The 27,804-nt window shown below is 38.6% G+C and overlaps 1 protein-coding gene across 1 annotated transcript in view; it reads left to right on the top strand.

Annotated features, from left to right (window-relative positions):
* LOC306871412 (pappalysin-1-like) overlaps window positions 1-27,804 on the top strand; it is a gene marked incomplete at both ends in the record, with an annotated part of 88,457 nt that overhangs the window by 13,031 nt on the left and 47,622 nt on the right. Inside the window, 5 exons of the mRNA XM_079419318.1 lie at window positions 7,652-7,797; window positions 7,963-8,256; window positions 8,410-8,602; window positions 11,750-11,871; window positions 22,992-23,493. Coding sequence (XP_079275444.1) covers window positions 7,652-7,797; window positions 7,963-8,256; window positions 8,410-8,602; window positions 11,750-11,871; window positions 22,992-23,493 — 1,257 coding nt within the window. The remainder of the gene's footprint in view (window positions 1-7,651; window positions 7,798-7,962; window positions 8,257-8,409; window positions 8,603-11,749; window positions 11,872-22,991; window positions 23,494-27,804) is intronic.

The following is a 27,804-nucleotide window of genomic DNA, read 5'->3' as shown; positions in this document are numbered from 1 at the left end:
TGCTCTCCTGCTTTGTCCAGGGCTCTCTTGAAGAGGAGATCCAACTCTAATAATAAGAGTATCTCTCTATTAGCCCTGTTTGAGACTTCACTCTGCAGCATAATCTAAGCCACTTGGCTTGTAAACTAAGATGGCTATTAGCTGGTTACCTTATCAAGGATTTGGACAGGAAAAGCACACTCTTAGCGCCTTTTTTATTCTTCTGGAGGCTTGAGAAGCCACCTGTCTCCACAAGTGGAAACCTAAAAAAGCAATGGAGATCTGTCTCCCTCTTCATCGCATGCAAAGTCAGGCACACAACCACAAGGCCCAACCCCTGATGTTCAGAAGTAGGTTTGGATAAAGAGTTAAGCCCGGGGGACAGAAGGATTTCCTCTTTTTAAACTGCAGTAATTAAATAGTCCTTTAACATGCCACTGTGAGGCCAGCTGATTAATTTGTGTGCAGAGCCCTTTTCATTGGGGACTTCCACTCCACCGCATTAACAGCACTGGACACACTTACTTGCAATTTAACTAGTTTCAGAGCTTTAATTGACATATTTGCCTTCTGAAATAAAGGGAGAGATTTATGAGGACCAGATAATGCTGATGCTTTGTTGCAGTGTCAGTGTTTGTGTGTCTGGCTGTCCGCATCAAATGTGATGGTACACAGCTCATGTTGAGTCAGCATGAATGTAGGCCTGGGAATACAGCTTTCAATATTCAGTATATCTCTAGATTTATGTAATTGAAATAGCTCAAAGGGCTGATTTTTTAAAATAATTTTTAAGGATAATATTTTTGAAACCGCCACTGTTGACACGTTTACAGATTTACAGTGTTTAATGGATAAAACTAAAATTGTTAAAATAATCAAAGTGTGCTTTTTAGATTTTTCAGGAAAAACTTTTATATCAATTCTTTTTCCTTTGCTTGCATTCACTTACAAAAATAATGACTTATTATTTCCATTATAAAACTTTTGTGAGCTAACACAAAGTTTCTTGGGGGAAAGCGAAGATTTGCAAGAACGTGAAAGCAGTGAAATATAATTTTCTCTCCCAACTAATTTTTTTTTTCCCCAACCATGAACATGTCCCTTTAGAGGCTCCATAGTTTTTCACAAAAAAGGAGTACTTATATTTAATCTTTTTATATGCACATATGTACACATACTGTAAAAAAAGGAATAAACAACAATATTTATATCCCCCAAAAAATTATATATATACACTGATAATACATGATTGAAGTGGACAGATTGAACTGATTCACTATTTGAATGTGTCTTAAAGGCACAGCAGAAAAAAAAATGTTTTATACTATTATTTTTACTATTATTTAACCATCAGAAGTTGGAAAAGCAATTTTTAAATTTGAAAAGCATTTCAAAAATGTAGATTTTTGGTGCAATAATATTACTAAGGTTTGGTGCAATAATATTACTTATTATGGGGGCAAAATAAAAATAAAAAACATCTTTTGTTTGAACCATATTAGCCATATTTCTGAGAGGCTAGTATAACTGATGACAGAAGCTGGAAGTAATGGAGGACATAGGAATAGAGAATTCAGAAATGAATGTTTTTAATGACTTTGGGCAAGTGTGTCCTGTGGAAAACGGTCTCAGATGTACATAGGAACATCCATACTAAAGCTGTACATTTTTCTGAGAGGCTACAGTGACAGTGATTGTTTACTGTATATTTCAGGACAATATTTCCCATGTTTTATCTACTTCAGTTCTAGTTCTCCGTAGACCTTGCATAAATGTATCCTCCTTTCTTCTATCCCCTTTTATGGTAACTGTCTGTGAATTATATTATTCCTGCAGAGGTCAGCTACAAATTATCCCACGAGCCTGTGAACTTCACGCCTGGTAGTGCATGATGCTAATTGTATAGATGATTGATCACTCCTCTTATGTACTTGGAGCTGATGAAAAGATCCATGAAAGGCTGAGAAAATTATAGCCCTCTCAGCCAACTGGTGAACACTGCCATGCCAACCCGCCCCGAGCAGCTCTACACGAAACCACACTCGGTACATCTGGATGTAAGGCCGTCTTTACTGATTCAGATGAATAATACATGGGTGTAAATGGATGAAGCCATAATCACGCATTTAATAGGCATTAAATATAAATGCGTCAACACACCACTTGGAGCACTCTGAGTGCAGCTAGGCGGAACTGATCAGCAGTGACGTCTGCGCTTTCTCCCCCCCCCCCCCCCCCCCCTCTTTTTTTTTTTTTTGCTTGTTTAATGGACAGCCTTCCCATGACACAAGCCTCTACTCAACATGTGGAGATGTGAACGGACTGGCTTCTTTTAAGACATCCTGGAAGACTATTTTGGCATTCTTAAAGACGATCACCTCCGAATGTGAGCCTAGTGATTCATTATGTGGCTTCAAACATTGTACTGCCAGTGTCACCCACTTCCCTACTCAGCAGAATCAGGAGAAAAAAGCCTCAAATGATCCTGAGCAGCATTGTGCAATACATGACCACTGATGCCTGCATACTTTGGCTGGACAGATGCATACTTTGGCCTGCTGTTTTTGTAGTAGGCCTACGTCCACATCTGATTTGTGTTGTGTTTTTGTAAGTGAGCCAGTGGATTAAATTTAATTGAACTCAGATTAGGTGGCTTTGACCTACAGTAGTGGAACTTTTATTAAAGTAGAGGCCTACGTTTTAAAAAACATGTTCTTTTTGCACTTACTCTATAGCTGACTTATCTCGCCATGAAACTCCCTGACCCCTTTTTCCCCTTCTGTAGCCAAAAAGCCAGCCAAATATTTTCATAGGAAATAATGAAATTCCTGAAATTATTAGGAGGGAAACCTTATATCATTTGTTCTCCTTAGATTTGTCCCCTGAGCTGGCTTCCATAGTTTCACAAGCGAACCTCTGCCACCTTTTGATACTACCCAACAGTTTATTTTCGTTTTCCATTTTTGACTTTTTTTATTTAAAAAATGATGTCATTTCAAGTATTCCACTATGTAGGTTTACTATGGTGTATTCTCACTAGTCTGAGTCAAGATAAACCAGTAAGATGCATGCTTATAAGTAAAAAATTAATGATTCTTTACTGTGATCCTCACAGTAATGTTGCTTGTAAGAATATTTATTATGTTATGAGTTGTTTTCTGAATATGTGTGGAATGAAGCAGGTAATTTGAGGTCTGTACCACACAAGATGTTTCCACGCTGTGCTGCATCTCATTGGCAGCTGTGTTGGCTTGTAGCATCACCACCACAACTAATCATCAATGTTCTGCCTAGGGAACATCACACCCTCTGCCATGTTTTTTTTTTTTTTTATATTTGTGCAACATTATCACATCTCTGTCTTTCGCTTTCAGTCACAAAGGAGTGATAGATGGGTCAATAAAATGACAACAATTTTTTTCAGATCGAGTAATTTATTCAAAAATATGTAAATATATAAAATACATTGTTGAAAAATACATTTCATACATATACTGACTTGAATACATCACTTCTATGACGAGAATGTTTTACTTTTTTTTTAATCTTCAAGATTTTTTTTTTTTTTTAATCTTGTGTTTTTAATCTTCAGTTATTAGAATATTAGAATGATTTCTGAAGGATCATGTGATACTGAAGACTGGAGTAATGGCTGCTGAAAATTCAGCTTTGCCAGCAGAGGAATAAATTACATTTGAAAAAAATATTAAAAGTGTATCAACATTTTACAATATTACAGTTTTACTGCATTTCTGATCAAATAAATGCATCCTTAATAAGCATAAGAGAAAAAACACTTAATTAAAAACTTTAATTATTCCAAACTTCTGTAGTATATCAACAAAACTGCCTGAGTGGTGTTGGGATGTACAATAACCACTGTGCTTTTAAAATAAATTGTATATGATTGGAAATGTAGTCCAGTAGTGAAATGCAAAAGTGTGTTTACTGGACACACTCTCCTTCTTTTGAACTGTCATGAGGCTTCTAGTGTTTCTCTTTTATGACAGAGAGTGATGTCTTTACTAGACGAAGTGCCACGGTATAAGGCTTACGAGAAAATAAATACCAGGAAATGATCATCCTGTCTCCTTAACCCACATCTTCCTTAGAAGGTTAATACATCAAGAACGACTACAAAGTAATACATACATTTTCATAATGTCTCAGCTAACCCAGGGCTTAGCAGCATGACAACAGATACTGTGTTTGATTGGCCCTCATGGTGAACTAGCTAACAGATGTTGCTCTTAAGATGAGGAATGAGACCTGGCTGTTTTGTTTTGTTTCTCAGTGAATAGTGGAGGTGGGTGTTTTCTGCATTTGAAAGCATTGGAGTTAGGGACTCAGCACCACTTGTGTTCATTATTTGGTCCAGCATTTTTCAAAAGGGAAATGTTTTGAGAGAATTAAGCTGGGCCTCCCGTAAAGACAGAGGAGGTTAGCGGAGAGGCGATATGAAATACTATACGTCTGCACAAATATGAATATATGCATGGTTACATGCTGTTGTACTTATGGAAATGTATGTCTCCAGCAAGCCAGCATTCATCACTCCAGAGAGGCTTGTCTTTGTTTGACTTGCATGACAGTTATCACTGCAGGGGAAAGGCTTGCATGGGAATAACATGCTCAGTGTGTTTGAGGTGAAATAATAAGCATTTTAAGGGGGCCGTGTTTGGAACTATCCAAATGACACAATGCATTCCTAACTAGACAGGGCCAGTGACCTCTGACCTCAGCGCTGGCTGCAGAGCAGGGCTCAGGTTTCCTTCCAAATACAAACTCTGTGTGACAGCCTCACTAGAGCCGTTAAATTACAGAACACTGCTTCTCTTGACAAACATTTGTACACTCACACACGCTTTTTGTGTACTTTTTGCATGTACTTTCCCATCAATCCTGACTGATGTATTTCGTTAATAAAAATTACCTCAACATTTGGAAATTACCCTAGTAAAAAAGTAATATATTTAAATTGCATTTATTATAGTTCAAATCTATTAACATATTTACTGACATATCGCTTGACTTACTGATATAAATGCTATAATTAAACTTTATTTGTAGTACTACTTGTGTTCAATGCACATTTCTTAATATCAAGCCCAAAATGTGTTTTAATGTCACTATTGATGAGGACTGTATGGTCATAATATCGGTCATTAAATGCAAGATATTTAAAGTGTACCTGAAGTATAATATATATATTGAAGAGTTCAGATGCAAAAGCCTGTAAGTTCCATCTGAAATTTTCTTCTAAAATGAGCATTTTTATCAGGCTTCTATATTTGTTTAGCTATTTCACTTTAATTGCACAGAAAAGGACATATACATTGCCATTAGAATACATTTACTGAACCTAAACATAGGAGCCTGATAACAATGCACATTTTAGATGAAAATTTCAGATGGCACTTAGAGGCTTTTGCATCTGAACTCTTTATATACTGTATATAGTGGGTAAAATAAGTATTGAACATGTCACCATTTTTCTCATTAAATGAAGTTGCTAAACGTAAGTTAGGGAGGAGCGAGCCCATCTAATCTTTCAATCAACACCCAAAGTAGCTGTTTACCTCTCTCCAGTCTCAGCTGTTCCAGCATCCCTCCACCTCCCCAATCTCCACCTTCATCTTAGGTACTTTGCCCTTTGTAATCACTTTATATCAAGTCCCTGGGGGGTACATCAGAGCTCCAGTTGAAGCTGCTTCATCAAGCCCCTCATCAGTGGACAGCAAGTCAAATAAGCTTACTCTATTTCCTAATGATTACATGGGCAAACAAACTCATTAAATATATTTCTAAAGGTGCTGTTAACATGAAATGTTCGCCAGATGTCGGTAACAACCCAAGTATTCCATACATACAAAGAAAACAATACAAATAAGTTCAGAAATTAAGTTATGTGTAATAAAATGGAAAGACCAAGGGAAAAAGTATTGAACACATTTACTGAAATTGAATTAATACTTTGTACAAAAGTCTTTGGTGGTAATGACAGCTTCAAGACACCTCCTGTATGGAGAACCTAGTCGTATGCATTGCTCAGGTGTGATTTTGGCCCATTCTTCCACACAAACAGTCTTCAAATCTTGAAGGTTCTGTGAGCCTCTTCTATAAAGTCTGATCTTTAGTTCTTACCATACATTTTCTATTGGATTCAAGTGAGGTGATTGGCTGGCCATTCTAGCAGCTTAACTTTCTTTCTCTGAAACCAATTGAGAGTTTCCTTGGCTGTGTGTGTTTGGGATAATTGTCTCGCTGAAATGTCCACCCTCATTTCATCTTCATCATCCTGGTAGATGGCAGCAGATTTTTATCAAGAATGTCTCTGTAAATATTTTCCTTCATCCTTCCTTCAACTATATGAATTTTGCCAGTGCTACACCATAATGTTTTGGGGTGATATCCAAACATGGTGTCTATTATGGCATCCAAAGAGTAAAAATTTTTGTCTCATCTGACCAGACTATATTCTGCCAGTATTGAGATGGTCCTCACTGCAGAACACAAGATCCAGGGGGTGTGGTTGGATCTAGATCCAACTCCTCCTACCTTACATAGACCTAAACCTACCCGTCTTCACCCCCTGATCCCTAAACCCACCCATCTCCACCCCTAAACCTACCATCTCTACCCCCTGGATGTGGATCCAACCCTGCCCCCTGGACCTTTTGTTCTGCAGTGAGGGGCTACTGCCAGTATTTCATAGGCTTGTCTAAATGTTGTGCAGCAAACTTTAAATGAGCTTCAATATGCTTTTTCTTTAGCAATAGAGCCTTGCGTGGTGACCGTGTATACAGGACTTGGCGATTGAGTGCATTACTTAATGTTTTCTTTGAAACAATTCTACATGCTAATTCCAGGTCTTTCTGAAGCTCTCCACAAGTGATCCTTGGCTCTTGTGACGTTTTAGTGACGTTTCGGTGAAATATCATGGGCAAAAATGGTCCGTTGTATATTGTCTATTGTATAGAGATATATAAAGCACAGCTCATACAGAAGTTAATTTGAAAACAAGTAGCTTTCTGTTGGTTAATGTAGCAATTCTGTAAAAAGTCTGTGAAATGTGTGTGGGCATGTCTTTTGTCCTCACACGAAATTCCCAATTGTGTGAAGTTCTGCTGAAATTACTGGATTTTATCCACCAAAAAAATTGCTGAACAGTGGTAAATGTGACCGCATCTTTATGAGCAAGTTATTTTTTTAGTGACTCAGAAACACAAGTTGCGTGACCCAACAAATTACTTTAAAGATGTGGTCACAAGAGTCATTTGTTGGTGTATCAGCCAATACTAGTTACTTCTTGTTTGCATTTGTGTGCTCAACAGAAAAACCTTTTTTGCATCACGTTCACAACCGTGATTTCTTTTGCCATGGCGCTTAAGGTTCAACAGTGGGGGAGCAGTGAAAATTGATGAAGGAAACTCAGAAAAACTTAACTGGTACATTACAAACACTGTAAATGGGCATAAAAGATCAAGATTGCCATTTTAATAATCATGATGAGTGAATGTTAGATGGTTGGAAACCGAAAGGACAAGCGACAGCTCAGTCAACTGGTCTGAAAATTATTCTATGTGTGATTGTAGGGTCCGGTTTACAGTATATTTGATTTTGAAAACAGTCTGAATATTTAATGTGTTAAAACATATTTCTTGTTCTACAGGGCTTACATGAATGTGAAAGAGCTGAAAGAGGTTTTGAATTTGGATGGATCCACACACTTGAACATCTTCTTTGCTAACTCATCTGATGAAGACGTGGCTGGTGTAGGCACTTGGCCCTGGGATAAAGAAGCTTTGACACATTTAGGTAAATACATAAATGCATCACTACAATACAGGTAACAATCATTGCTTTAGCATTTTTGAAGAGCATTGCATATCAACTTTCATTGTCATCAGGAAAGAAAGACATTAAACGGTTGCCATAAAGAATGATGTTTATAATTCCTGCTCTCGCTCTGTCTTTTTTGAGGTGGGATTGTATTAAACCCTTTATTTTATGGTACGTTTGGCCACACTCACACCATGATCCATGAGATTGGCCACAGCCTTGGATTGTACCATGTCTTCAGGGGAATCTCAGAGGTGGAGTCCTGTAATGATGCCTGCTTAGAGACTGAGCCGTCTCTTGAGACGGGTGATCTGTGTGTAGATACAAATCCCACACCCAAGTACAAGTACTGCAGAGATCCTGAGCCAGGCAACGACACCTGCGGCAGACGTCATTTCACAAACACCCCCTTCAACAATTACATGAGCTATGCTGGTGAGACATACAGGATACAGTATCAACTCTAAATGTCTGCTGAGTAGAAGACTTCTCCAGACTATTTTAGCATTTTCTTTTAGTATTTCTGAAAGAAATTTAAAATGAGTTTAACGTCTGAGATTTCTTTTGTTCATTTTTGTTCCCATATAGATGATGACTGCACAGATTCCTTCACGCTGAACCAGGTGGCCCGGATGCACTGTTACCTGGATCTGATCTACCAGTCTTGGAGACCTGGCAGTAAACCAGCTCCTGTTCCTCTACCTCCTCGAGTAACAGTGCAGGACCAAGACTCTATTACACTAGAGTGGTTCCCTGCTCTCACTGGCCATTACTTAGACAGGTAAAGAACTAGGAGCCAAGGCTGTTCCTAGATAGAGCATTAATTCATTTTAGTAATAAATCAATTATTTAGCGAAATATTTATTAACAAGTAATAAAATAATAAGTATTAAAATGTTAACCATAATGAAAAATGTAATATTCCTTAAAATTGTGAAATCCAAGAAGTAACATTATTTGTATTGTAAGTTATTGAAGAAAAAAATTAAATAAAACAAATTAAAATGCATTAAGAAAAAAGATATCTTGCAAATAATGACAAATATTTATCAAATGATGTTGAAAATATTTTATTTAAATTTGAAAACCTGTTACTTATTTAAAAAAATAAACTTTATTTTTAAATAGTTTTTTAATGTTACGGTACGCCCCACGAAGGGAAGCAAAACAGGACGAGGCAGGTATATCCAAACAAAAGGCTTTACTCAAGGCGATAACAATAGTGTAACATACAATAGCAGACTGGGGAGAACACAGGCTTTAAATGCAGGTCATCAGTAAGGGAGAACAGAAACAGGTGAGGAGCTAATTAACTAATCGGGGAAACTGGGTCAATGGAAAACATGGCAAAAACAGAACAGACTCGTGACAGTTCGCCCCCTCCCGGAACGGTGCGTCCTCGCACCGAAAAATGCAGACCAAAAACAGAAAAAACAAAAACAGTCCAAAAAATTAGTCCAAGGGGGAGCGGAGGGTGGGAGGAGCCAAGGAGGAGCCCGGAGCAGGGGAAGCCAGATGGCAGTCCAGAGGCCAGCCAGGATGGCGGCCCACGGCGGAGTCGATGGCAGGAGGAGCCATGGTGGGGATGGGACCACCGACACCATGGGACCGACTGCCGGAGATGACGCCGGTGGAGAAGGAGCCCAGGATGGAGCAGAGCAGCCGCAGAGCCAGGGTGACACAGATGGGCCGGAAGGCCACGGCGGAGCCGGCAGCTCAGGCGAGAGAGGCGGAGGCGGGGATCCCGAGTGACGCGGTGGAGCCGGAGTGACAGAGGACAACGGTGGAGCCAGAGGGAGGGAGGAACCCGACGGAGCCAGAGGAATGGAGGGACGAAGCGGAGCTGGAGGAGTGGAATTCCGTGGAGTAGGCAGGGGGACGACTGACCAAGGCGGAGCCGGAGGGACGAGGGAGCCCGGCGGAGCTGGTGGAGTGAGGGGCCACGGTGGAGATGAGGGAGCCACGAGCCAAGGTGGAGCCGATGGATCGGAGGGCCGAGGTGGAGTCCGGGTCTCGCAGGCTGGAGGTGAAGACTGGGGATCCTCCAACCCCGAGGTGGCAGATTGCAGGGAGACCCGAAGCTCAACCGATCCACCGGGCATGGCGTGCTGAGGGTGAGCTGAGGGGTCTTCCAGATGTGGCTGAGGAGGGACTGATGGGCTGGCTGTCTGGTATCGAGGAGGCGGGAGAGGGAGGCTGGGAGGGAACACGGGAGGATTCGAGCTGGACGGAACCAGCGGAGACACAGGAGATTCAGGGCTGGACGGAACCAGCGGAGACACAGGAGATACCGGGCTGGGTAATGCCTCCCCAAACCAGTCAATCAGATCCTCTTCAAAGATGCCCAACAGTTCCTCAAAAAGGCCTCCAGAAGCCAGCGGTAGCTCACCCTCAGTGGTAGATGTGTGGGCTGGGGATTTATCCATTCCCTCGATCTCCACTAAGACTCCCACGACGCACGATGTTGCCGGCTCACACACCTGGTCAGTCGCGTCGAGTTCGGTCTCCGGGGCGATGAGTGGCTCTGTCACTCTCCGTGGTGACGGCTCTATCCGCGCGGCCGGCTCGGGCTCTGCGACTGCGGTGGGCTCTGGCGAAACCTCCGTGCAGTGAGATGGTGAGGGCTGGCTGGGCTCTGGATCGGGAGTGGGACTGGAGCTGTCCTCAGCAGGGTCACCGAAGATAAACAGATCATTATTCTCCAGCACCCACTCCACGCAAGCGGCGAAATTCTCCTTGGGACCGTTCGCTGGCAGGCATGCCTTACACTGCTCGCTCAGGTTGGCAGTGTAGAAAACACAGAGCGAGCGGTCTTCGAAGTGGGTAAGGCACGCCAGGTTGATGAAGTCCTTGGTGTGTTCCACCAGCGAACGGTCCTTCTGCTCCAGGCACAGGAGTAGCATGGCAGGATCCATTCCGGGAGAGAGGGAGAGAAAAAAAAAAGTAAACAATTAGAAGCAAAAGAATAACGCCGCAAAAAAACTGTTTCGGTCTGCTATTCTGTTACGGTACGCCCCACGAAGGGAAGCAAAACAGGACGAGGCAGGTATATCCAAACAAAAGGCTTTACTCAAGGCGATAATAGTGTAACACATACAATAGCAGACAATCAGACTGGGGAGAACACAGGCTTTAAATGCAGGTCATCATTAAGGGAGAACAGAAACAGGTGAGGAGCTAATTAACTAATCGGGGAAACTGGGTCAATGGAAAACATGGCAAAAACAGAACAGACTCGTGACAGTTACGGTTTATTTTTGATATTATTTCATGTTTATTTTTAGAATATTACAAAATCAGGATTTTAAACTGCATGTAGAAAAATTCTTATATAGACTTCATAGAAATAAAACATTACCAGCCTTATCAAACTAAAGGGCAAGTTAAATGTTATATAAATGTTATCTACATAATATTTGTAGTATTTTTTATATAAATCTAATATTTAATTTTAATTTAATATTTAGATAACATTTAGTTTGACTGATATGGACAGCCAGAATTTTTTGCTCCTTTCATGAAACATTTATTTAAAAGAAAAAAGTTGTTTTAGGCTCTTTTTTGTATAAACTGCATTTTTTTTTTTTGTATTGATGTTGTGATGGTTTGAGTGTTTTGTTTCAGTAGTTAATTTTTATATGTTTAATTAAGTTTTATTAGTTCATTCCAGAAATTCTTATATAATGTAAGTACCCCAATAAAAATTAATGGAGTCAAGGTCAATCATGTCAATAAAGATTAACGTTTATGTAGTGCAGTAGTGCACATGGCGCCCACAGGTCGTAGTGGGGCGAGGTTTGAGTCATCTGAATCCAAATTTCTCTCTCATCATCATACAAACCATGTTATACATTTTTAAAGGCATCAAGAGGTTATTGTGGTGTTGCTGTGTCTAAGTTGCTACCTTGGTTGTTTGTTGATTTCCTAGAGAAGTGGGATCAGTTTGTGACAGATGTACTGAAGTTGGGGTGCTCCTACAGTATGCCTCGAACTCCTCTTCTCCCAGACCCTGCGCTCCCTCCGGCCACTGGAGCCCTCGTGAAGCAGAAGGTAAGGCTTAGCCTTAAATATCATCCATAAACCCCACAATAGATGCCTTCTTCGTTTGACTGATATGCAATTTGAAATCAGATTTTTTTTGAAAGCAGACTGACCAGGGGAGCATTGTTAGCCAACTGTTACCAAAATGGCAAGGAACAAAAAACAGTGAAGTAGTCTTTAGATGTCATGTTTGTTACAGCAGCACCCTAGTAAAAAAAAACTTTGCCATTATTTAAAATGCATTTAGTATACTTCAAATCCATTTGTATATTTATTGACATATCTCTTAAGACTTACTGATATAAAATTTAACTTTATTTGGAGTATTTCTTTAATGCACAATGCACATTTCGTAATGTTATGCCTAAAATGTCTTTTAATATCATAATAAATAAGGATTGTATGATCTAAATATGCAAGATATTTAAAGTGCACCTGAAGTATACTTGCAATAGTTCTACGTTAGCACAATCAAATATACTTATACTTACAATATATCTTTTGTTGGACCTCAGCACTACTTCCACACAATGAAAGTGCATTAAGCACAAAATTAGTTCCAATTTAGCAGACTTCAAGAAGACCAGTTTAGTATCCCAAAAGTACAATTGCAGTGTATTTTTATTAAGCACATAAATATGTAAATGTATTTGTAGTATACTTATAACAAAATAAATGTATTTCAATTGTAGTATTTCTTTCACTAGGAAATCTTGAATTGGTCAATTAGTTTAAGTTATTATTCCTCCACCTGCGCATGATGTCATTAACAGCAGTCCTGTATCATTGAACCAATGTGGTTCAAACGTTAGAGGTTTGTGATACGGTTTTGTGAAAACAGTCATAGCTAGTTGGTTAGTTTCTCTACCGATGTATTGTACTGTGGTAACAGTGTAGAGTAAACGCACACCAGTCCAAAATGGTAGAACCTAATTTTAAAAGAACCGACTCTTTATTGATTTAACTCTGTCAAATTTTTCTAATTATATTTCAGTACTGACCACGAAATATTCTAGAGCGTAACAATAGCATAACTTTTTAACGGTTGAATTCACAATCACATTAAGTCATAATAAATCTCATTGCATATGATGAGACTTACAAGCCATTTAGTGGGTTTGCTAGTGGCCTACTTGAAACTTTTTAGGAGGTTTCCTGTTTGGATTTAAGCTGGCTACTTTAGCAAACTCAAAGAGACCTGTTTCTGTTAACACTTGGAAATTTTGCTCAATTGGTGAGTGCAGTTCAAAACCATTAATGTGCCATTTTATTGAGTGGGATAAATGATTAAAGCATTGCACCCAATTGAGGTTGCCAAGTGAGGCCAATATTGGATGGAACAGCAAAGTAATCTATGAGGAGAAGAACTAAAAGTGTGGAAAAAATTAGTCATAGGGGTTGTCGTAAATTTCGATTTTCTCATGTGTTTATTTTAAGGCAAGAAAAATGTGGACATATGGAAGAATTGGTCCATAGAGCTTTGTGCACATAAATGAATGTCTTTTACCACGGGGAATGAGTCATGTTTTCCTGCGCAGTATCAATGATCTTGCCCTCGTAGTTCAACCTTTGATCTGGTATCACAGAACGAAGCCAAACTGCCATGGTCAAGCTATTCTTAACAGAATTCCAAGGGATCCTTTTTTTTTTAAATTCCGTTATTTTATGAGTGCAAAGTATCTGTATAACCTACCCAAGCGCTGAAGAAGCACTAGGCCCTAATGGCCATGACATATGCCCACTATTTTAGCTCAAACTGCAAAAGCTCTTGAAAAAGTGAATTGGACTTGACATTGAAATGTTGAAAACAACTTCAGAGACCTACATTCCAGAGGCCGGCTGTTTTCTGTTTAATTACTTAATCACTTCATTTGGTTTGCTTTTAAAAATGGGTGAGTCAGACTTGTGGCGGGTAGAGCCGTAAGTGCATGCTTGTATCCCTCCAAGCCAAGTTGGCCCAGCAGTGGCTTCATGCAGTCAGCTGAGAAGGCATGCCCAGGCTTGCCATGGCCACAACGCTTTAACTATGCTTTGCACTTGGATGGCTTCCCTGGTGTACTCCATTGCCCGGGCCATCTTTCCACTGTTTACAATCGGATACAAAACCTGACTTTGACGGCCTGCAGCTGGTTTGAACCTCTGCCCTGTACTGCTCTCAGAAAATCACCTACCTGCAGTGCTCACCTCATTCAATGTATGCCCCCTGTCCTCAGTCATCTAGATTAAAAAAGCCATTTTTCTTCTCATTCGAGTGTCCTTAGTTGACTTTTTGGAAACGAGCATATTTTTGGAAACAATGTCCTTATCGTGTTGCTGGAATTCAATAAAAGAATAACACAGGCACAACAAATAGATGGATGCAAGAGTGCTGTGCAAAGTCAACTCGATTTGCTACGCAAATTACTCTGTGGTTTCTTGTGCTCATGAGAAAGATCCCACAGTTGATTGAAAACATGAAGAAGATGAGAATGAATGTGAGACACAAAACCAGGAATGCTAGGAATGACTTGTATCTCCATCCCACTCTTACCTCAACGCTTCATTTGTCTGCCGTGCCCCCATTGCCCAGATCCTGATTGTGTCAGTGAGTCTTGCTGACTGGCAAGAGTTTTCTGTATGACTGTCAGTAATCTTTTTATTATTATTATTATTTAGATCTGAACTTTTTGGTTTGTTTGATGTGAGTTTAGTTCGTTTGATGAGAGGCTTATGATATAACCAGGGCCGTTGCTAGTGGGGTGAAAGGTGGTGACAATTCTAGGGGCCCCCACCGCCTAGGGGGCCCCACAAATCCAGGAATTATACTATATAGGCCCATGTTTTGTAAATAATTCTAATATTTTATTAGTTGTATAACTGAGATATTATGAAAACCACAAAAAAGCATACAATTTGGTTAAATACATTTTCTAATATCTGCTCCTCTACCCTCCCGATAAATGGCTTAGTCTGATACTAAGTATTCTCAGAAGTCCCACCCCAGATCGTGAACAAGACAACCAATCAGAGTTGAGACATCAGATGAAGTTAGCGATGTACATGCTGACTGACAATGTCGGGGAAAAGAAAATATAAATCAGGTTACCAGAAACAGAATGAAAAGAAGGAGAGAGAGGCCAGGAGAATTGTTGTATTCCAGTCTATCAAGACCTTCTTTAAGACAGGTTAGTATGTTGTCATGTAAACTATCGACCACCGCTGCCGCCATCACATAATTTTATTTAGGCTACTGGCGCGTATCGGCGTATCAGCTATTAGCTTTGTTCAATAGCCTAATATATTATGCAGCACCATGTATTATCTACAAACCCGATTCCAAAAAAGTTGGGACACTGTACAAATTGTGAATAAAAACAGAATGCAATGATGTGGAAGTTTCAAATTTCAATATTTTATTTAGAATACAACATAGATGACATAAAATTTATAATTTTAAGGGAAAAATAAGTTTATTTGAAATTTCATGGCATCAACACATCTCAAAAAAGTTGGGACAAGGCCATGTTTACCACTGTGTGGCATCCCCTCTTCTTTTTATAACAGTCTGCAAACGTCTGGGGACTGAGGAGACAAGTTGCTCAAGTTTAGGAATAGGAATGTTGTCCCATTCTTGTCTAATACAGGCTTCTAGTTGCTCAACTGTCTTAGGTCTTCTTTGTCGCATCTTCCTCTTTATGATGCGCCAAATGTTTTCTATGGGTGAAAGATCTGGACTGCAGGCTGGCCATTTCAGTACCCGGATCCTCCTTCTACGCAGCCATGATGTTGTAATTGATGCAGCATGTGGTCTGGCATTGTCATGTTGGAAAATGCAAGGTCTTCCCTGAAAGAGACAACGTCTGGATGGGAGCATATGTTGTTCTAGAACTTGGATATACCTTTCTGCATTGATGGTGCCTTTTCAGATGTGTAAGCTGCCCATGCCACACGCACTCATGCAACCCCATACCATCAGAGATGCAGGCATCTGAACTGAGCGCTGATAACAACTTGGGTTGTCCTTGTCCTCTTTAGTCCGGATGACATGGCGTCCCAATTTTCCAAAAAGAACTTCAAATTTTGATTCGTCTGACCACAGAACAATTTTCCACTTTGCCACAGTCCATTTTAAATAAGCCTTGGTCCAGAGAAAACGCCTGCGCTTCTGGATCATGTTTAGATATGGCTTCTTTTTTGACCTATAGAGTCAGGCGAATGGCACGGTGGATTGTGTTCACCGACAATGTTTTCTGGAAGTATTCCTGAGCCCATGTTGTGATTTCCATTACAGTAGCATTCCTGTATGTGATGCAGTGCCGTCTAAGGGCCTGAAGATCACGGGCATCCAGTATGGTTTTTCGGCCTTGACCCTTACGCACAGAGATTGTTCCAGATTCTCTGAATCTTTGGATGATATTATGCACTGTAGATGATGATAACTTCAAACTCTTTGCACTTTTTCTCTGAGAAACTCCTTTCTGATATTGCTCCACTATTTTTCGCTGCAGCATTGGGGGAATTGGTGATCCTCTTGCCATCTTGACTTCTGAGAAGCACTGCCACTCTGAGAGGCTCTTTTTATACCCAATCATGTTGCCAATTGACCCAATAAGTTGCAAATTGGTCCTCCAGCTGTTCCTTATATGTACATTTAACTTTTCCGGCCTCTTATTGCTACCTGTCCCAACTTTTTTGGAATGTGTAGCTCTCATGAAATCCAAAATGAGCCAATATTTGGCATGACATTTCAAAATGTCTCACTTTCAACATTTGATATGTTATCTATATTCTAGTTATTGTGAATAAAATATAAGTTTATGAGATTTGTAAATTATTGCATTCCTTTTTTATTCGTAATTTGTACAGTGTCCCAACTTTTTTGGAATCGGGTTTGTAAATTAAGACAATGAGTATTAGATTGCATTATTATGTGTTTCTGAATTTTTACTTTTTGATTTACGAATTATAACAGGCTGGTGGGAAAAAAATTATATTGCTGGCCCTTTACACTTTACTTTTTATAGAATCTATATAGAATCATATTCTATTTTTTATTCTCATATCTATTTGTTATTTTATTTTATTGCTAGTTTATTCTGTATATATGGTTACTGTACTTTTTCTATTTGTATTTTTGTAAACTTGAGGTTTTTCTAATTTTGTTGGACAATTTGTTGGACAGTCGTACAATACATTTCACTACATGTCGTACTACGTATGTATATGTATGTGACAAATAAAATTTGAATTTGAATTTGAATTTTAAAAAAAGGTTTTTATTATTATTTAATAATTTCTTTGTCTTTTGGTAGTTTTTTATTAATTTGTCTTAAATAAGTGTTTCATAAGTTATGGCTTAATGGCATTAAAATAAATTAATAAATAATTTAAGTAAATTATAGAATAAAATAAATTAGATAAAATATTGATAAAATAATTTATTTAATTAACTTTAAAATAAAACGTTTACAACAACATTGCCATCTTTAAAGCGGTGTGATATTAATTTTTTTATAATATTCTGCAGCATCAGATGTGGCATCGTCTGACTCACAACCCTTTTCCAAAGATGACTTGGAGGGTCAGTGCAGACGATACTCATTGGGTATATTGACTTGTCAGGGAATCACTTTATTATTTCTAGTAATGTGTATTTTAAATGAAATGAACTGCAAAGTATTGGTTTATTTTTGATATTCTTTGAGTCATGCTATTTGTTGTCTACAGAGGCAGGTCCCTCAACTGAACAAATGCATGAAAATAGGCCAACATCAGTTAGTGAAGGTCAAAATGAAGAAGCTGAAAGTAGCAGCAGTCACGACACAGTCACAGACAGCCCAGACTCAGCAAGTGCAGGGCGAAATGTAGGCGAGAATGAAGATTTTTTGACAACTGATCCAGGATTATGGCCAGAGAGGTTGACAGATCATGAATGTAAGGTGATTGTTAGAAAGCTAGCCACTGCGAGTCAGATAGACCTGATAATTGTTATGCCCAAGGATTCAGAAGGAAAGAAATGTCCAGAGTATCTCCAGTTTAGTAAGTCAGCAAATGGGAGAGAAAAACAGAAGAGAGACTGGTTGACATACAGTCAAAGAATGGATGCATTATATTGTGTGCCATGCATGCTGTTTTCACATGATGACCTTAGAAAGGCATCAACTAGTGCGCTCAATACTAAAGAAGGGTACAAGGCAGCAGATTTAAAATGGCGGCGAATGTACGACAAATTCCCTGCCCATGAAGCAAGTAAGGCACACAAAGCATGCTACCTCAAGTGGACAAATCTGAAATATTATTTGATGGAAGAAAAAGGAATAGATAGCAGCTTACAAAAACAAATACAGCTGGAAGTTGAAAAAAACAAAGCAATTCTTGAAAGAATATTAGATTTGGCATCTTTTTTTGGCATCAAGAAATTTAGCATTCAGAGGGACCACAGAAAATGTAGGTGATGTTCACAATGGAAACTTCCTTGGCACATTAGAGCTGTTGGCTCGTTATGATCCTCTGCTCAGTGAACATTTGAAGAAAGTTTCAGAGAGGAAGAAAGGTTCAAGAAAGGCACCTTAGCTCGGAATCACAAAATGAGTTCATTGAACTCTGTGGAGAAAAGGTCTTGAAAGAAATATTGAAGGAAAGGGAGAATGCTATTTATTATTCTATGATTTGTGATGCAACTGCTGACATATCTCATGTGGAACAGAATGTGATTCTGTTCAGATATATAGCAAAGAAGGAGAATAATCAGTGGGAGATAATTGAACGTTTTTTACAGTTCAAAGCTTTCAATGGAAAGACTGGCCGGGAAATATCAGAAACGATATTGAAGACTTTGGAGGAGCATGGCATTGCTATTTCAGATTGCCGGGGACAAGGATTTGACAATGGGGCAAATATGTCCGGCAAAGTGAAAGGGGTTCAGGCTGAAATAAAGAAAATAAACCCTCTTGCCACATATTCACCCTGTGCTTCACACTCCTTGAATCTTGTTGGTGTACAAGCAGCAGAGTCATGTCCTGATGTGTCAGCATTTTTTGGCTGTTTGAACCGCTTATACAGTCTCTTTAGTGCAAGTCCAGAGCGGTGGGCAATCCTTAAAAGTAAGACTGGCTGCTCCCTTCAACTTTTGTCAGAGAGCAGGTGGAGTGCACTGTTGCAAACCTGTTGCAAACCACTTGCCATCAATCATAGAAGCTCTGGACACCATCCTTGCTAAGTGCAGTTTAACCAATGAAGCCAGGTCAGAGGCCAGTGGTCTAAAACAGTACTTCTTGTCCTTCAAAGCCATAGTTCTTCTCACTGTATGGAAGAAAACCTTGCAGTCCACTGAAGACAGAAACCTAATTCTGCAATCAGGGAAAATTTCAATGGAAGTTGAAATAAGCAAACCCCAGGGGGTTTCCAGTCAGCCACAAGAGAAGGAGAAAGCGGTTTGCAGATGAAAGTCAGAGTTCAGAGGACACTAATCAGCAAGAGACAGAGAAAAATCGATTTCGAAACAATGTTTTCTTTGTGGCATTGGATAATATAATCTCTGCATTGGATACCCGCTTTCAACCCACTGCAGAGATATTTGAAGAGTTTGCTGCAATCTTGAAGTTAAAAGATTTAGAAGAAGATCAGATTCACCCAGCTTGCCACTCATTAGTGAGCAAATATACACAGGATCTCACAGCAGGCTTTGAAAATGAAGTGAGGCATCTTAAGTCTGTGTATAATGCCACATTTGTAGACTGTCAGTCTCCTCTCGACCTGCTGAATTCAATTTACAGGATGCAGCTCCAGAGCATTTTTGGAGAAGTGTGCGTTGCAGTGCGCATCTTCTGCTCTTTACCTGTCTCTGTTTCTGGTGCAGAAACTCATGTCTACCCAAACTCAGGAGAGGTTTAATTGCCTTGCCCGACTTTCAATTGAAAGCCAGCTAAGCAGACAGCTGGACTTCAAAGTCATAAGTGACGTTGCCAACAAAAAAGTCAGACAATGGGATTTTGGTTCATCCTAGGTGAAGTGACGTGAAATGTCATCAAAGTTTAAAGATCAAGCAAACCAATATACATCTACAATAGAATTGATGTAATAAGAATTATTTGCATAATTTTCATAGTTATTTCAGTGTTCATTACTGATCAAAATAATTTTTTGTTGCTTTACTGTTGCTATTTGTTTGTTATAATATTTGTTTTATTTTTGTGTATTTTTCTTGCGCTGATGTTCAGTAAAAAACCTTTATATGCATTTATTTGTTAACTGTTTTGTTATTTTGTAAGAAACACCTATTAGGATATATGTGGGCCTCCATGCTTGTATATTGTACAGTATATGATATGTGTGTGTGTGGGGGGGGGGCATATCAATATTTTTTCAGGGGGCCCCCAATCCTCTAGCTACGGCCCTGGATATAACTAATTGGTTTATTTTGGAAAGTCCAGTTCTCACACTATTTTTGGCTTTGTCCTTTTCCATCTAAAATTTCTTCTAATATTCCCTTGATCAGCAGCTGAGGTACATGAGGGATCTATGTGGGAGACATTTAGCAAAAAGTTGGGTATTTGATACTGCAAAAATGCATCTAGTTTCAGAACATCCCAGTTTGTTTTGGCCATCTAATTGAGCAACAAATACCCACCCTAGAACAACGGTGATATCTGAGTCAGACATGCGAGGGAGGTTACCTAGATGCTTGGCTCAACCAAATAAACATTAACAAAACTTTTGCCCAACACTTTTTCCATTTGTCATTTAACTTGTAGTCAGACTACAAATGAAGCTTGACTGAGGTCAACCAAAATAAATGTGAAAGAAGCTTTTACCTCACCTTTTTTTCCATTCATCATGCAACCAGTCAGATCAAAAACCAGCATTTTAAAATCAACAGTGGCTTCAAAAAGGGATGCTGGTTGTGATTCATTAGCCTTAAGCCAGGCTCAAACTACAGGAGTTTTAGGCTGATTTATATTTACTTGTCGAGGACCTTGGTCGGTTCCAATGTTCATCACGGCAAATGTGAGACATTTCCTCCATCTCCACTATCCAACCGCCCATAAAGCAGCTTGTTTTGCGGTTGCGTGTTGGTTATTGTGAAAGTACTAATGTAATTGTGATCATCCTGATTTAAAATCCTAAATATCAAACATGCTTGATATGATCGGGGAGGCCCCAGTTTGTGTGCGAGCAGGTCGGGAGGTGCAAAATTCAATCTGTAAATTCCTCATATTACCAAATAATCCACACTGAACATCAGAACCGACCGAGGTCATCAACAAGATTTTTTTCTCTGATTCTTGGGAGGAGAAAATTGGAGATAAATCAGCGTAACTCCTGTAGTGTGAGCCCGGCTTTAGTGAAACATGTTCATAGTTAATGTGATGAGCTACACCTGTGATTGCACAGGAAATGTTTAAACTTAAGGAGAACTGACTTCATACATCCACTAAAATCACTTCAACACCAGTTGGTTAAAATCATTGCCAAAAAGGTTCAGGAAAATGAGGCTAGTTCTAAGAAAATTTCTAGCATCATATATTTTCAGGTGCCATTTGGTATTTTCATAGGCAATGCAAACACATATATTTAAGTGAGTGCCCAAATTGTATTGTTTGCATCTTCTTAGTGGAATTTTAAATAATGTAAGATGGAAGCTTATTTAGAAATATTTTTGGAAATATTTTAGAAATATTCATTTTGAAATATTTAAGCCATATATGCCAGCTTTATTCTGGAAGCCAACAAAGGTGGATGGAATTAAATAAATAATGCTCTACAGAAACTCATCATTGTAAGATAAATTTATAATTATGCTTACTTAGTATAGCTGCAAGCTTGTAGCTGTTGGCCACTGCTGTAGGTCTCATTTAAGCACATTTTCCTTCAGAGCTTCAGTGAGGCTTCCCTGTCAAGCTCACCCCCTCTCTGGGCCCCTCACAATGACCTCTTGACTGTTTCTAAAAAGGAAAACTGGGCCCAGGGCCAGAATTCTCCCCATGACCTCCTGCCATCTCACTGAAGAACATCATTTGGCCCTCTTAGAAACTGATTGTTTGTTTTTGAAATGCCATTCATTAATCCAAGAACCCAATCATTAGATGTAATAGCAGAAGTCATTGCAATTGACATAGCTCAGGATAATTTTTTTTTAACTGTAAATAATTAGCAGTGCTTGCTAAGGCAAACATGCGTATTACTGTTGGTCATACTTAGGCTTAAGGATTTATCCACATTGCAGCACCCTGGCAAGGACACTAGGATCCAGGTGGCATTAATGTACCCCTCTCATTTTCATAACCTCAAGGTGTTTAAGAGGAAGTAACATGACATTAGCTTGTGCTACCAAGTTTGAAACATGTTGACTAGACAATGCAGTCTTGGTTTTCATCCTTTGCTGTCCTCCTTAGGTCCACCAAATTCTGTAGAACGGTTGACTCATTTAGAATAATGTGTTTGTGACGTGGACAACACAACTTGTACTTTATGTGTTTGAGTTACTAAAAATAATCAGTTCATAATAGTAATTTGTGTGTGAATCAGATAACACTTGTCACACTGTATGTTGTGTGCTGTCTGAAAGGACGTTCAGATGGAAAAACTTTTCAGATTAATCACCGTTAAATTTGCTGTCCTTCTTAGGTCTGAATTATAGAAAGATTCAGTATAAGAATTGACATTTGTCATTTCATAAGTGTCATTTGTGTGTGAATGGGACGCTGTAAAATCTAGTACATTTAGATGTAAAAACGTACAAGTAATCTTAAAGTTTTTCCTGTTTTCTTTCTCCAAACCCTAGTTGTGAACTTCTGCAATGAATTCAAGATAACTTCTTAAATTAACTAAACAATCATGAAACTTTAAGAAAGTAGTATCCAATTTCAAAGGGCTTCTTACAATCTGTAAAAATGGTGGGCCTATTGGACATTTATTATATCGTTTTGGCAACATTGCTATTGCTCATACTTTAGTTTTAAGGCTTTTCAACCACATAGCAATAACCTGGCAAGCACGCTAACATCCTGGCAGCATCAATATACCCCTCTCATTTTCAGAACCTCACATAAGGGGAAATAATGACATTAACTTATGCTACCAAGTTGAAATATGTTGCCTAAAGAAAAGATTAATTAATTAATTAATTCATTCTTTGCTGTCCTCTTTAGGTCCACCAGACGTAGAGCAGGCCTGTGAAGCGAGTGTCAGCACTTGGAGCCCCAACGCTGGCCTAGACTCGAGTAGTGTTGGCTCAGCGTCTTGCCCACCCCAGGGCTGTATGCTGCAGCTCGAGTTTGCCTATCCGCTTGTGCCTGACTCCCTCACTGTTTGGGTCACCTTCTTCTCTCCAGAGGAGACTGGACTGCCTGCAATCCACGACATCCTTCTGCTGACCCTCAGTGGTAACAACATCTCGCTGGGTCCACAGTATGTGTTCTGTGACACACCGCTGACACTTAAGCTAGATGCGAAGGAGGAGGTGTATGGGGTGCAGTTCTTCACCATGGAGCAGCACTTGGAAATCGACGCCACATTGCTTTCCTCAAAGCCAGACAATCCTCTGTGCCGGTCATGTCATCCTTTACGCTATAGACTGATTCGACAGCCACCGTTCACACATTCACCATATGGGCTGATCCTTCAGGAACCCACTCTGAGATATGTGGACAGGTAAGAATCAGGGGTGTATATATTATTTATAACTACTATAGTGTTTATTAATATTTTCTAATTAGCTATTTTTATACTTTTAATTTTCCTTTTAGCTATTTTGTTCTGTAATTTTATTGTGCTTTAGTTATTTTTATTAGTTTTATTTTTAATATTACTTTTAAGGTTTAATTTATTTGAGTTTTAGGGTTTTTTGTTTTTGTTTTTCAGTTAGTATTTAAATGCTTCAACGTAAACTAAATACAAATGAGAAACTTAAAGTTTATAAGATTAAGTTGAAATTAGTGCTGTCAATCGATTACAATTTTTTATCGCGTTAATCACAGTCCTGGACTGTGATTATTCACGATTAATCGCAAATTTAAAATACTAGGATTTACCTGTAAATGTGTTGAAATAAAGGAATGCATGACAAACTAGTTTAAGGAAACAGAACCTTTCACGTCTCCGCCAGGAATGAGACATAATCCTTATTATTCTTTTGTTTTTATTCAGCCATTATCAGCCTTTATACTGACAATAAAACATTTACCAAGCCACATCGCTTAAATCCCAGTACACATTTACCCAACTATTATCAAAAGTATTTCTAAATAAATACAACAAAACATTTTCTTGCGACCTTACATGAAGTATTATGACAAAATGCATTATGAAGAAGAATTGGACCCACGGCTCTGTAATTTTTCCCGCGACTGTATTTTCAAAATAGTCCAGTTGTGCAGGGTAACCACAACCCTGGCAACACTGGTTCCCTGTACCCTTATCAAATATGAGTACATACTGTATCTCTCGCACACTGTTGCTCTCTCTCTCTCTCCGCGTTCGCTTCACTTGTGTCGAGCCCAGCACCTTATAATCACACAATCCCTGCGTCCCAATGTGCATATTATACACCCTATCTGCCCTAAATAGTATTGAAAATTACTAATATCACATAGAATTTAGGATGGATAGTGTGCACATTGGGACACAGGCAATGATTTCCTTCTGCGCTGTTTCCTTTAGCTCTAGTTTTAATGATAATATCCCTGGATCTGACACTTATATATGATATTTGACAGTACGTCAAACATGTCCTGATATTATTATGATTCAGGGGCCTGAGAAAACAATATTACAATTAGGGCTGCACAATAAATTGCATGTGATTGTCATGTACATCTCGTCGGTAAAGCCGGTTCTTTGATTAGTAATAAATCTCCATCACGTGCTTTCAGATGGAGCGGCATTTACAGTTTTTCTCAGTCGCTTTGGTACATTTCTCAGTTCAGAATTGAAATTCTCAACTTGTTCAATCTTCACATCATTGTGTCACTTGTGCACATCAAAAAAGCAGTTTCTCATTTCTTTGAACAAGTTGCAAATGCTTTACATCCATGCAAATGATTATGTACAATTCTCTGCTGTTTCCTTCATTATCAATTGCTTATGTCATGTTGCTCAAAATGTATTATATAGATCTCTGTGCTATTGTCTTGGTTGATCTAAAGAAATGCAAAATGGTTGATCTAGTTTTCATAAACTGTCAAGCATATTTTCTACACATCTCTATTAGACTTTTTGTAAATTTGCCATGAATTGCGCAAGTGAACCTTGACTCTCACTAATGAAGAGAATATAGATCAACCAATTATAAACCAATTCTCTGAAATACCTCAAAGGTGCATTTCATGAACCTTCAATTGGAAAGCATATATAGACAGAGGACAACACAAAATTGACAAATTCTGACGATGGATGAACATCCAAAAAACGATCAGGGACAACAGCCGAGAGGAAGAAGAGGAGTAAGGATACATGGAAGTGTACAGAGGCAAAACAGAGGAAGAGGAAGAAGAGGCCAAGGACAGAGGTGCATATCAGATGAAATAATGTTGTCAATCATATCCTTACAATGGCTGAAGGGTGCAGCTATCGCCCATATCCTCAATAATTCAAACATTTTGAAACAGTCTCTTTCAATCAATATCCCACATACAGTAATGTGTAAATTTGTACTTTTGAAATGAAATATGGCATACATAAGAAGTGCAGCCTTCTGCATTTCAGTACAGTAACTGTCATCCAAACTGTAGCCGTAGTTTACATCAGAACATCCCTCCAGAGTACACTGTCATATTGACAACATAACTAAACAATTTGACTGTCTTATCCGTACACAATGACACAAGGACTTGTCATTCTGATGGCACTGACATGTTCATTGACACAGATATTTATTTTTGAGAGATGAACTAAGTATTTTGAGCAAGAGACTGGCTTTTGCAGGTAATCCATGGTGTTTTGCTATTTGTACGAGTTGTTTTGAGAAATGCACTTACTGTTTTGCAAATGTCAAGGATGATTCAAGAAATGTACCAAAGCGACTGAGAAAAACTGTAATACACAGAGCCGTAGTTTGCTGACAAGCTACGCAATATCGCTTTCATAATTGCAGATGAATCGCATTCGATTATGAGCGTGATATTGCATAGCTTGTCAGCAAACCACAGCTCTGTGTATTAAATGCTGCTCCATCTGAATGCACGTGATGGAGATTTACTACTAATCACAGAACCAGCTTTACTGACAAGATGTGCATGATCATCGCATGCAATTTATCATGCAGCCCTAATTATTTGCCTATTTTACACAACCAGTTACATTTTTATTAGCTAACAAATGCAACCAAAATATAACATGAACATGTAATTTAACTCTGTGAAAATTGCAAATCCTGTATCCCAATTGGGGCATTCACAACAAAAACACTTTAATTTTTAAATAATACAGGACAATAAATGAAGGGGGAAAATCATGTTGCACATGAGATCATGAATCATTTAATGACAGCTCATCACTGGTTTGTGCAATGATAACAGTAAGAAAGTCTTTTAGTCTTCTGTGCTTCCCAAGACTTGAGTTTGACAGGAGAGAATACACTGTCTGGGTTTTTTGGCTGCCAACAGCGGTGCTAGGTTGCTGCATCATGATCATCTGGCACTTTTTAAAAGAGAATGCACATCTTGGTGGAAATACGTAGAACAGGCTAACATCAAAAATAAAAGTTAAAAGTTAAAGTTAAAATTAAAAATAAAATTTTTATCTTAAAAACACCTATTTTAGGCGTTGCATTGATACATTGTATAGTTAGTCATTTGATTGATGTATGAGTCTGTATCAATGTATCGTTACGGCTCCTAGTAGGGATAAAATATTTGTCCCTCTGAATCATTTGTACTGGAAAACTTAGATATATGAACTCTTAAAGAGGCTTTGAAAAGTTTTCTTTTGCATGACTGCCAACATAAACAAATAATGACTGAATGCACTAACATTATTCAAGACATTTCTAGGAACACTAGCACATAATATCTTTGCTTTTGCCATGTGTTGATGTACTTTGCCTTGTATGAGTGTCTCTTAGGTACCATGTGGGGGGTCTTCAAACATATCCTTTGCTCCTGGGCTGGGGGTTCAGGTCAGCACAAAGAATTTCACAGCCAGCTTGTTGTCGTCTGAGAGATACATGCTGAAGTGCTCCCAGGCAGTTTAACTTCATGGGATACTCATAAATTCAGTGTGGCCAATAAACAGTTGGAGAGTGTTTGAAGATAGATAGATAGATAGATAGATAGATAGATAGATAGATAGATAGATAGATAGATAGATAGATAGATAGATAGATAGATAGATAGATAGATAGATAGTAGATAGATAGATAGATAGATAGATAGATAGATAGATAGATAGATAGATAGATAGATATAGATATCTTTTTAAATTATTGAATTAAATGATTGACTCAAATTCCCACGGTTTCACAGACAAGGCTTAAGGCTAGTCCCAGACTAAAATTCATGTTTGAGCTGTCTCAACTAAAAATATCTCGCTCTGACATAAATAATCAATTTATAAGAGTCAAATGTTTGTGAATCAGACTTGTGCTGTGTTTTTGATTCACTAAAAAGAATCAGTTCATCAGAGTCATTTTTATGTGACTAAGAAAATTCTGTATATTTTTTGCAATCTGCAAGGACATTTACATGTAAAGATATTTCAGATTAATTGCCAATATTTCTTTTTTCTTTATTATTCTCCAAACTTTAGTTGTGAACCTCCACAATGATTTCAGGATAATTTCTTGGAATAAATAAAATAACAATCATGAAACTTGCAGAAGTGCTATCCCATTTTAAAGGACTTTTTAAAATCTATAAAATGGCCTATTGGGCATCCTTTTTTTTCTGTGAGAGAAATATGCCTCATTAATAGGACATTAATGAAGACTTTAGTCACTTAGTTGGCAGGCATTGTGTCTGCTTCCTT

The sequence above is a fragment of the Barbus barbus genome (assembly GCF_936440315.1).
Source record: "Barbus barbus genome assembly, chromosome: 6".
In the NCBI taxonomy this organism is placed as follows: Eukaryota; Metazoa; Chordata; class Actinopteri; order Cypriniformes; family Cyprinidae; genus Barbus; species Barbus barbus.
Note: the sequence above shows the minus strand (reverse complement) of the source record. Positions and strands in the feature narration are given on the sequence as shown.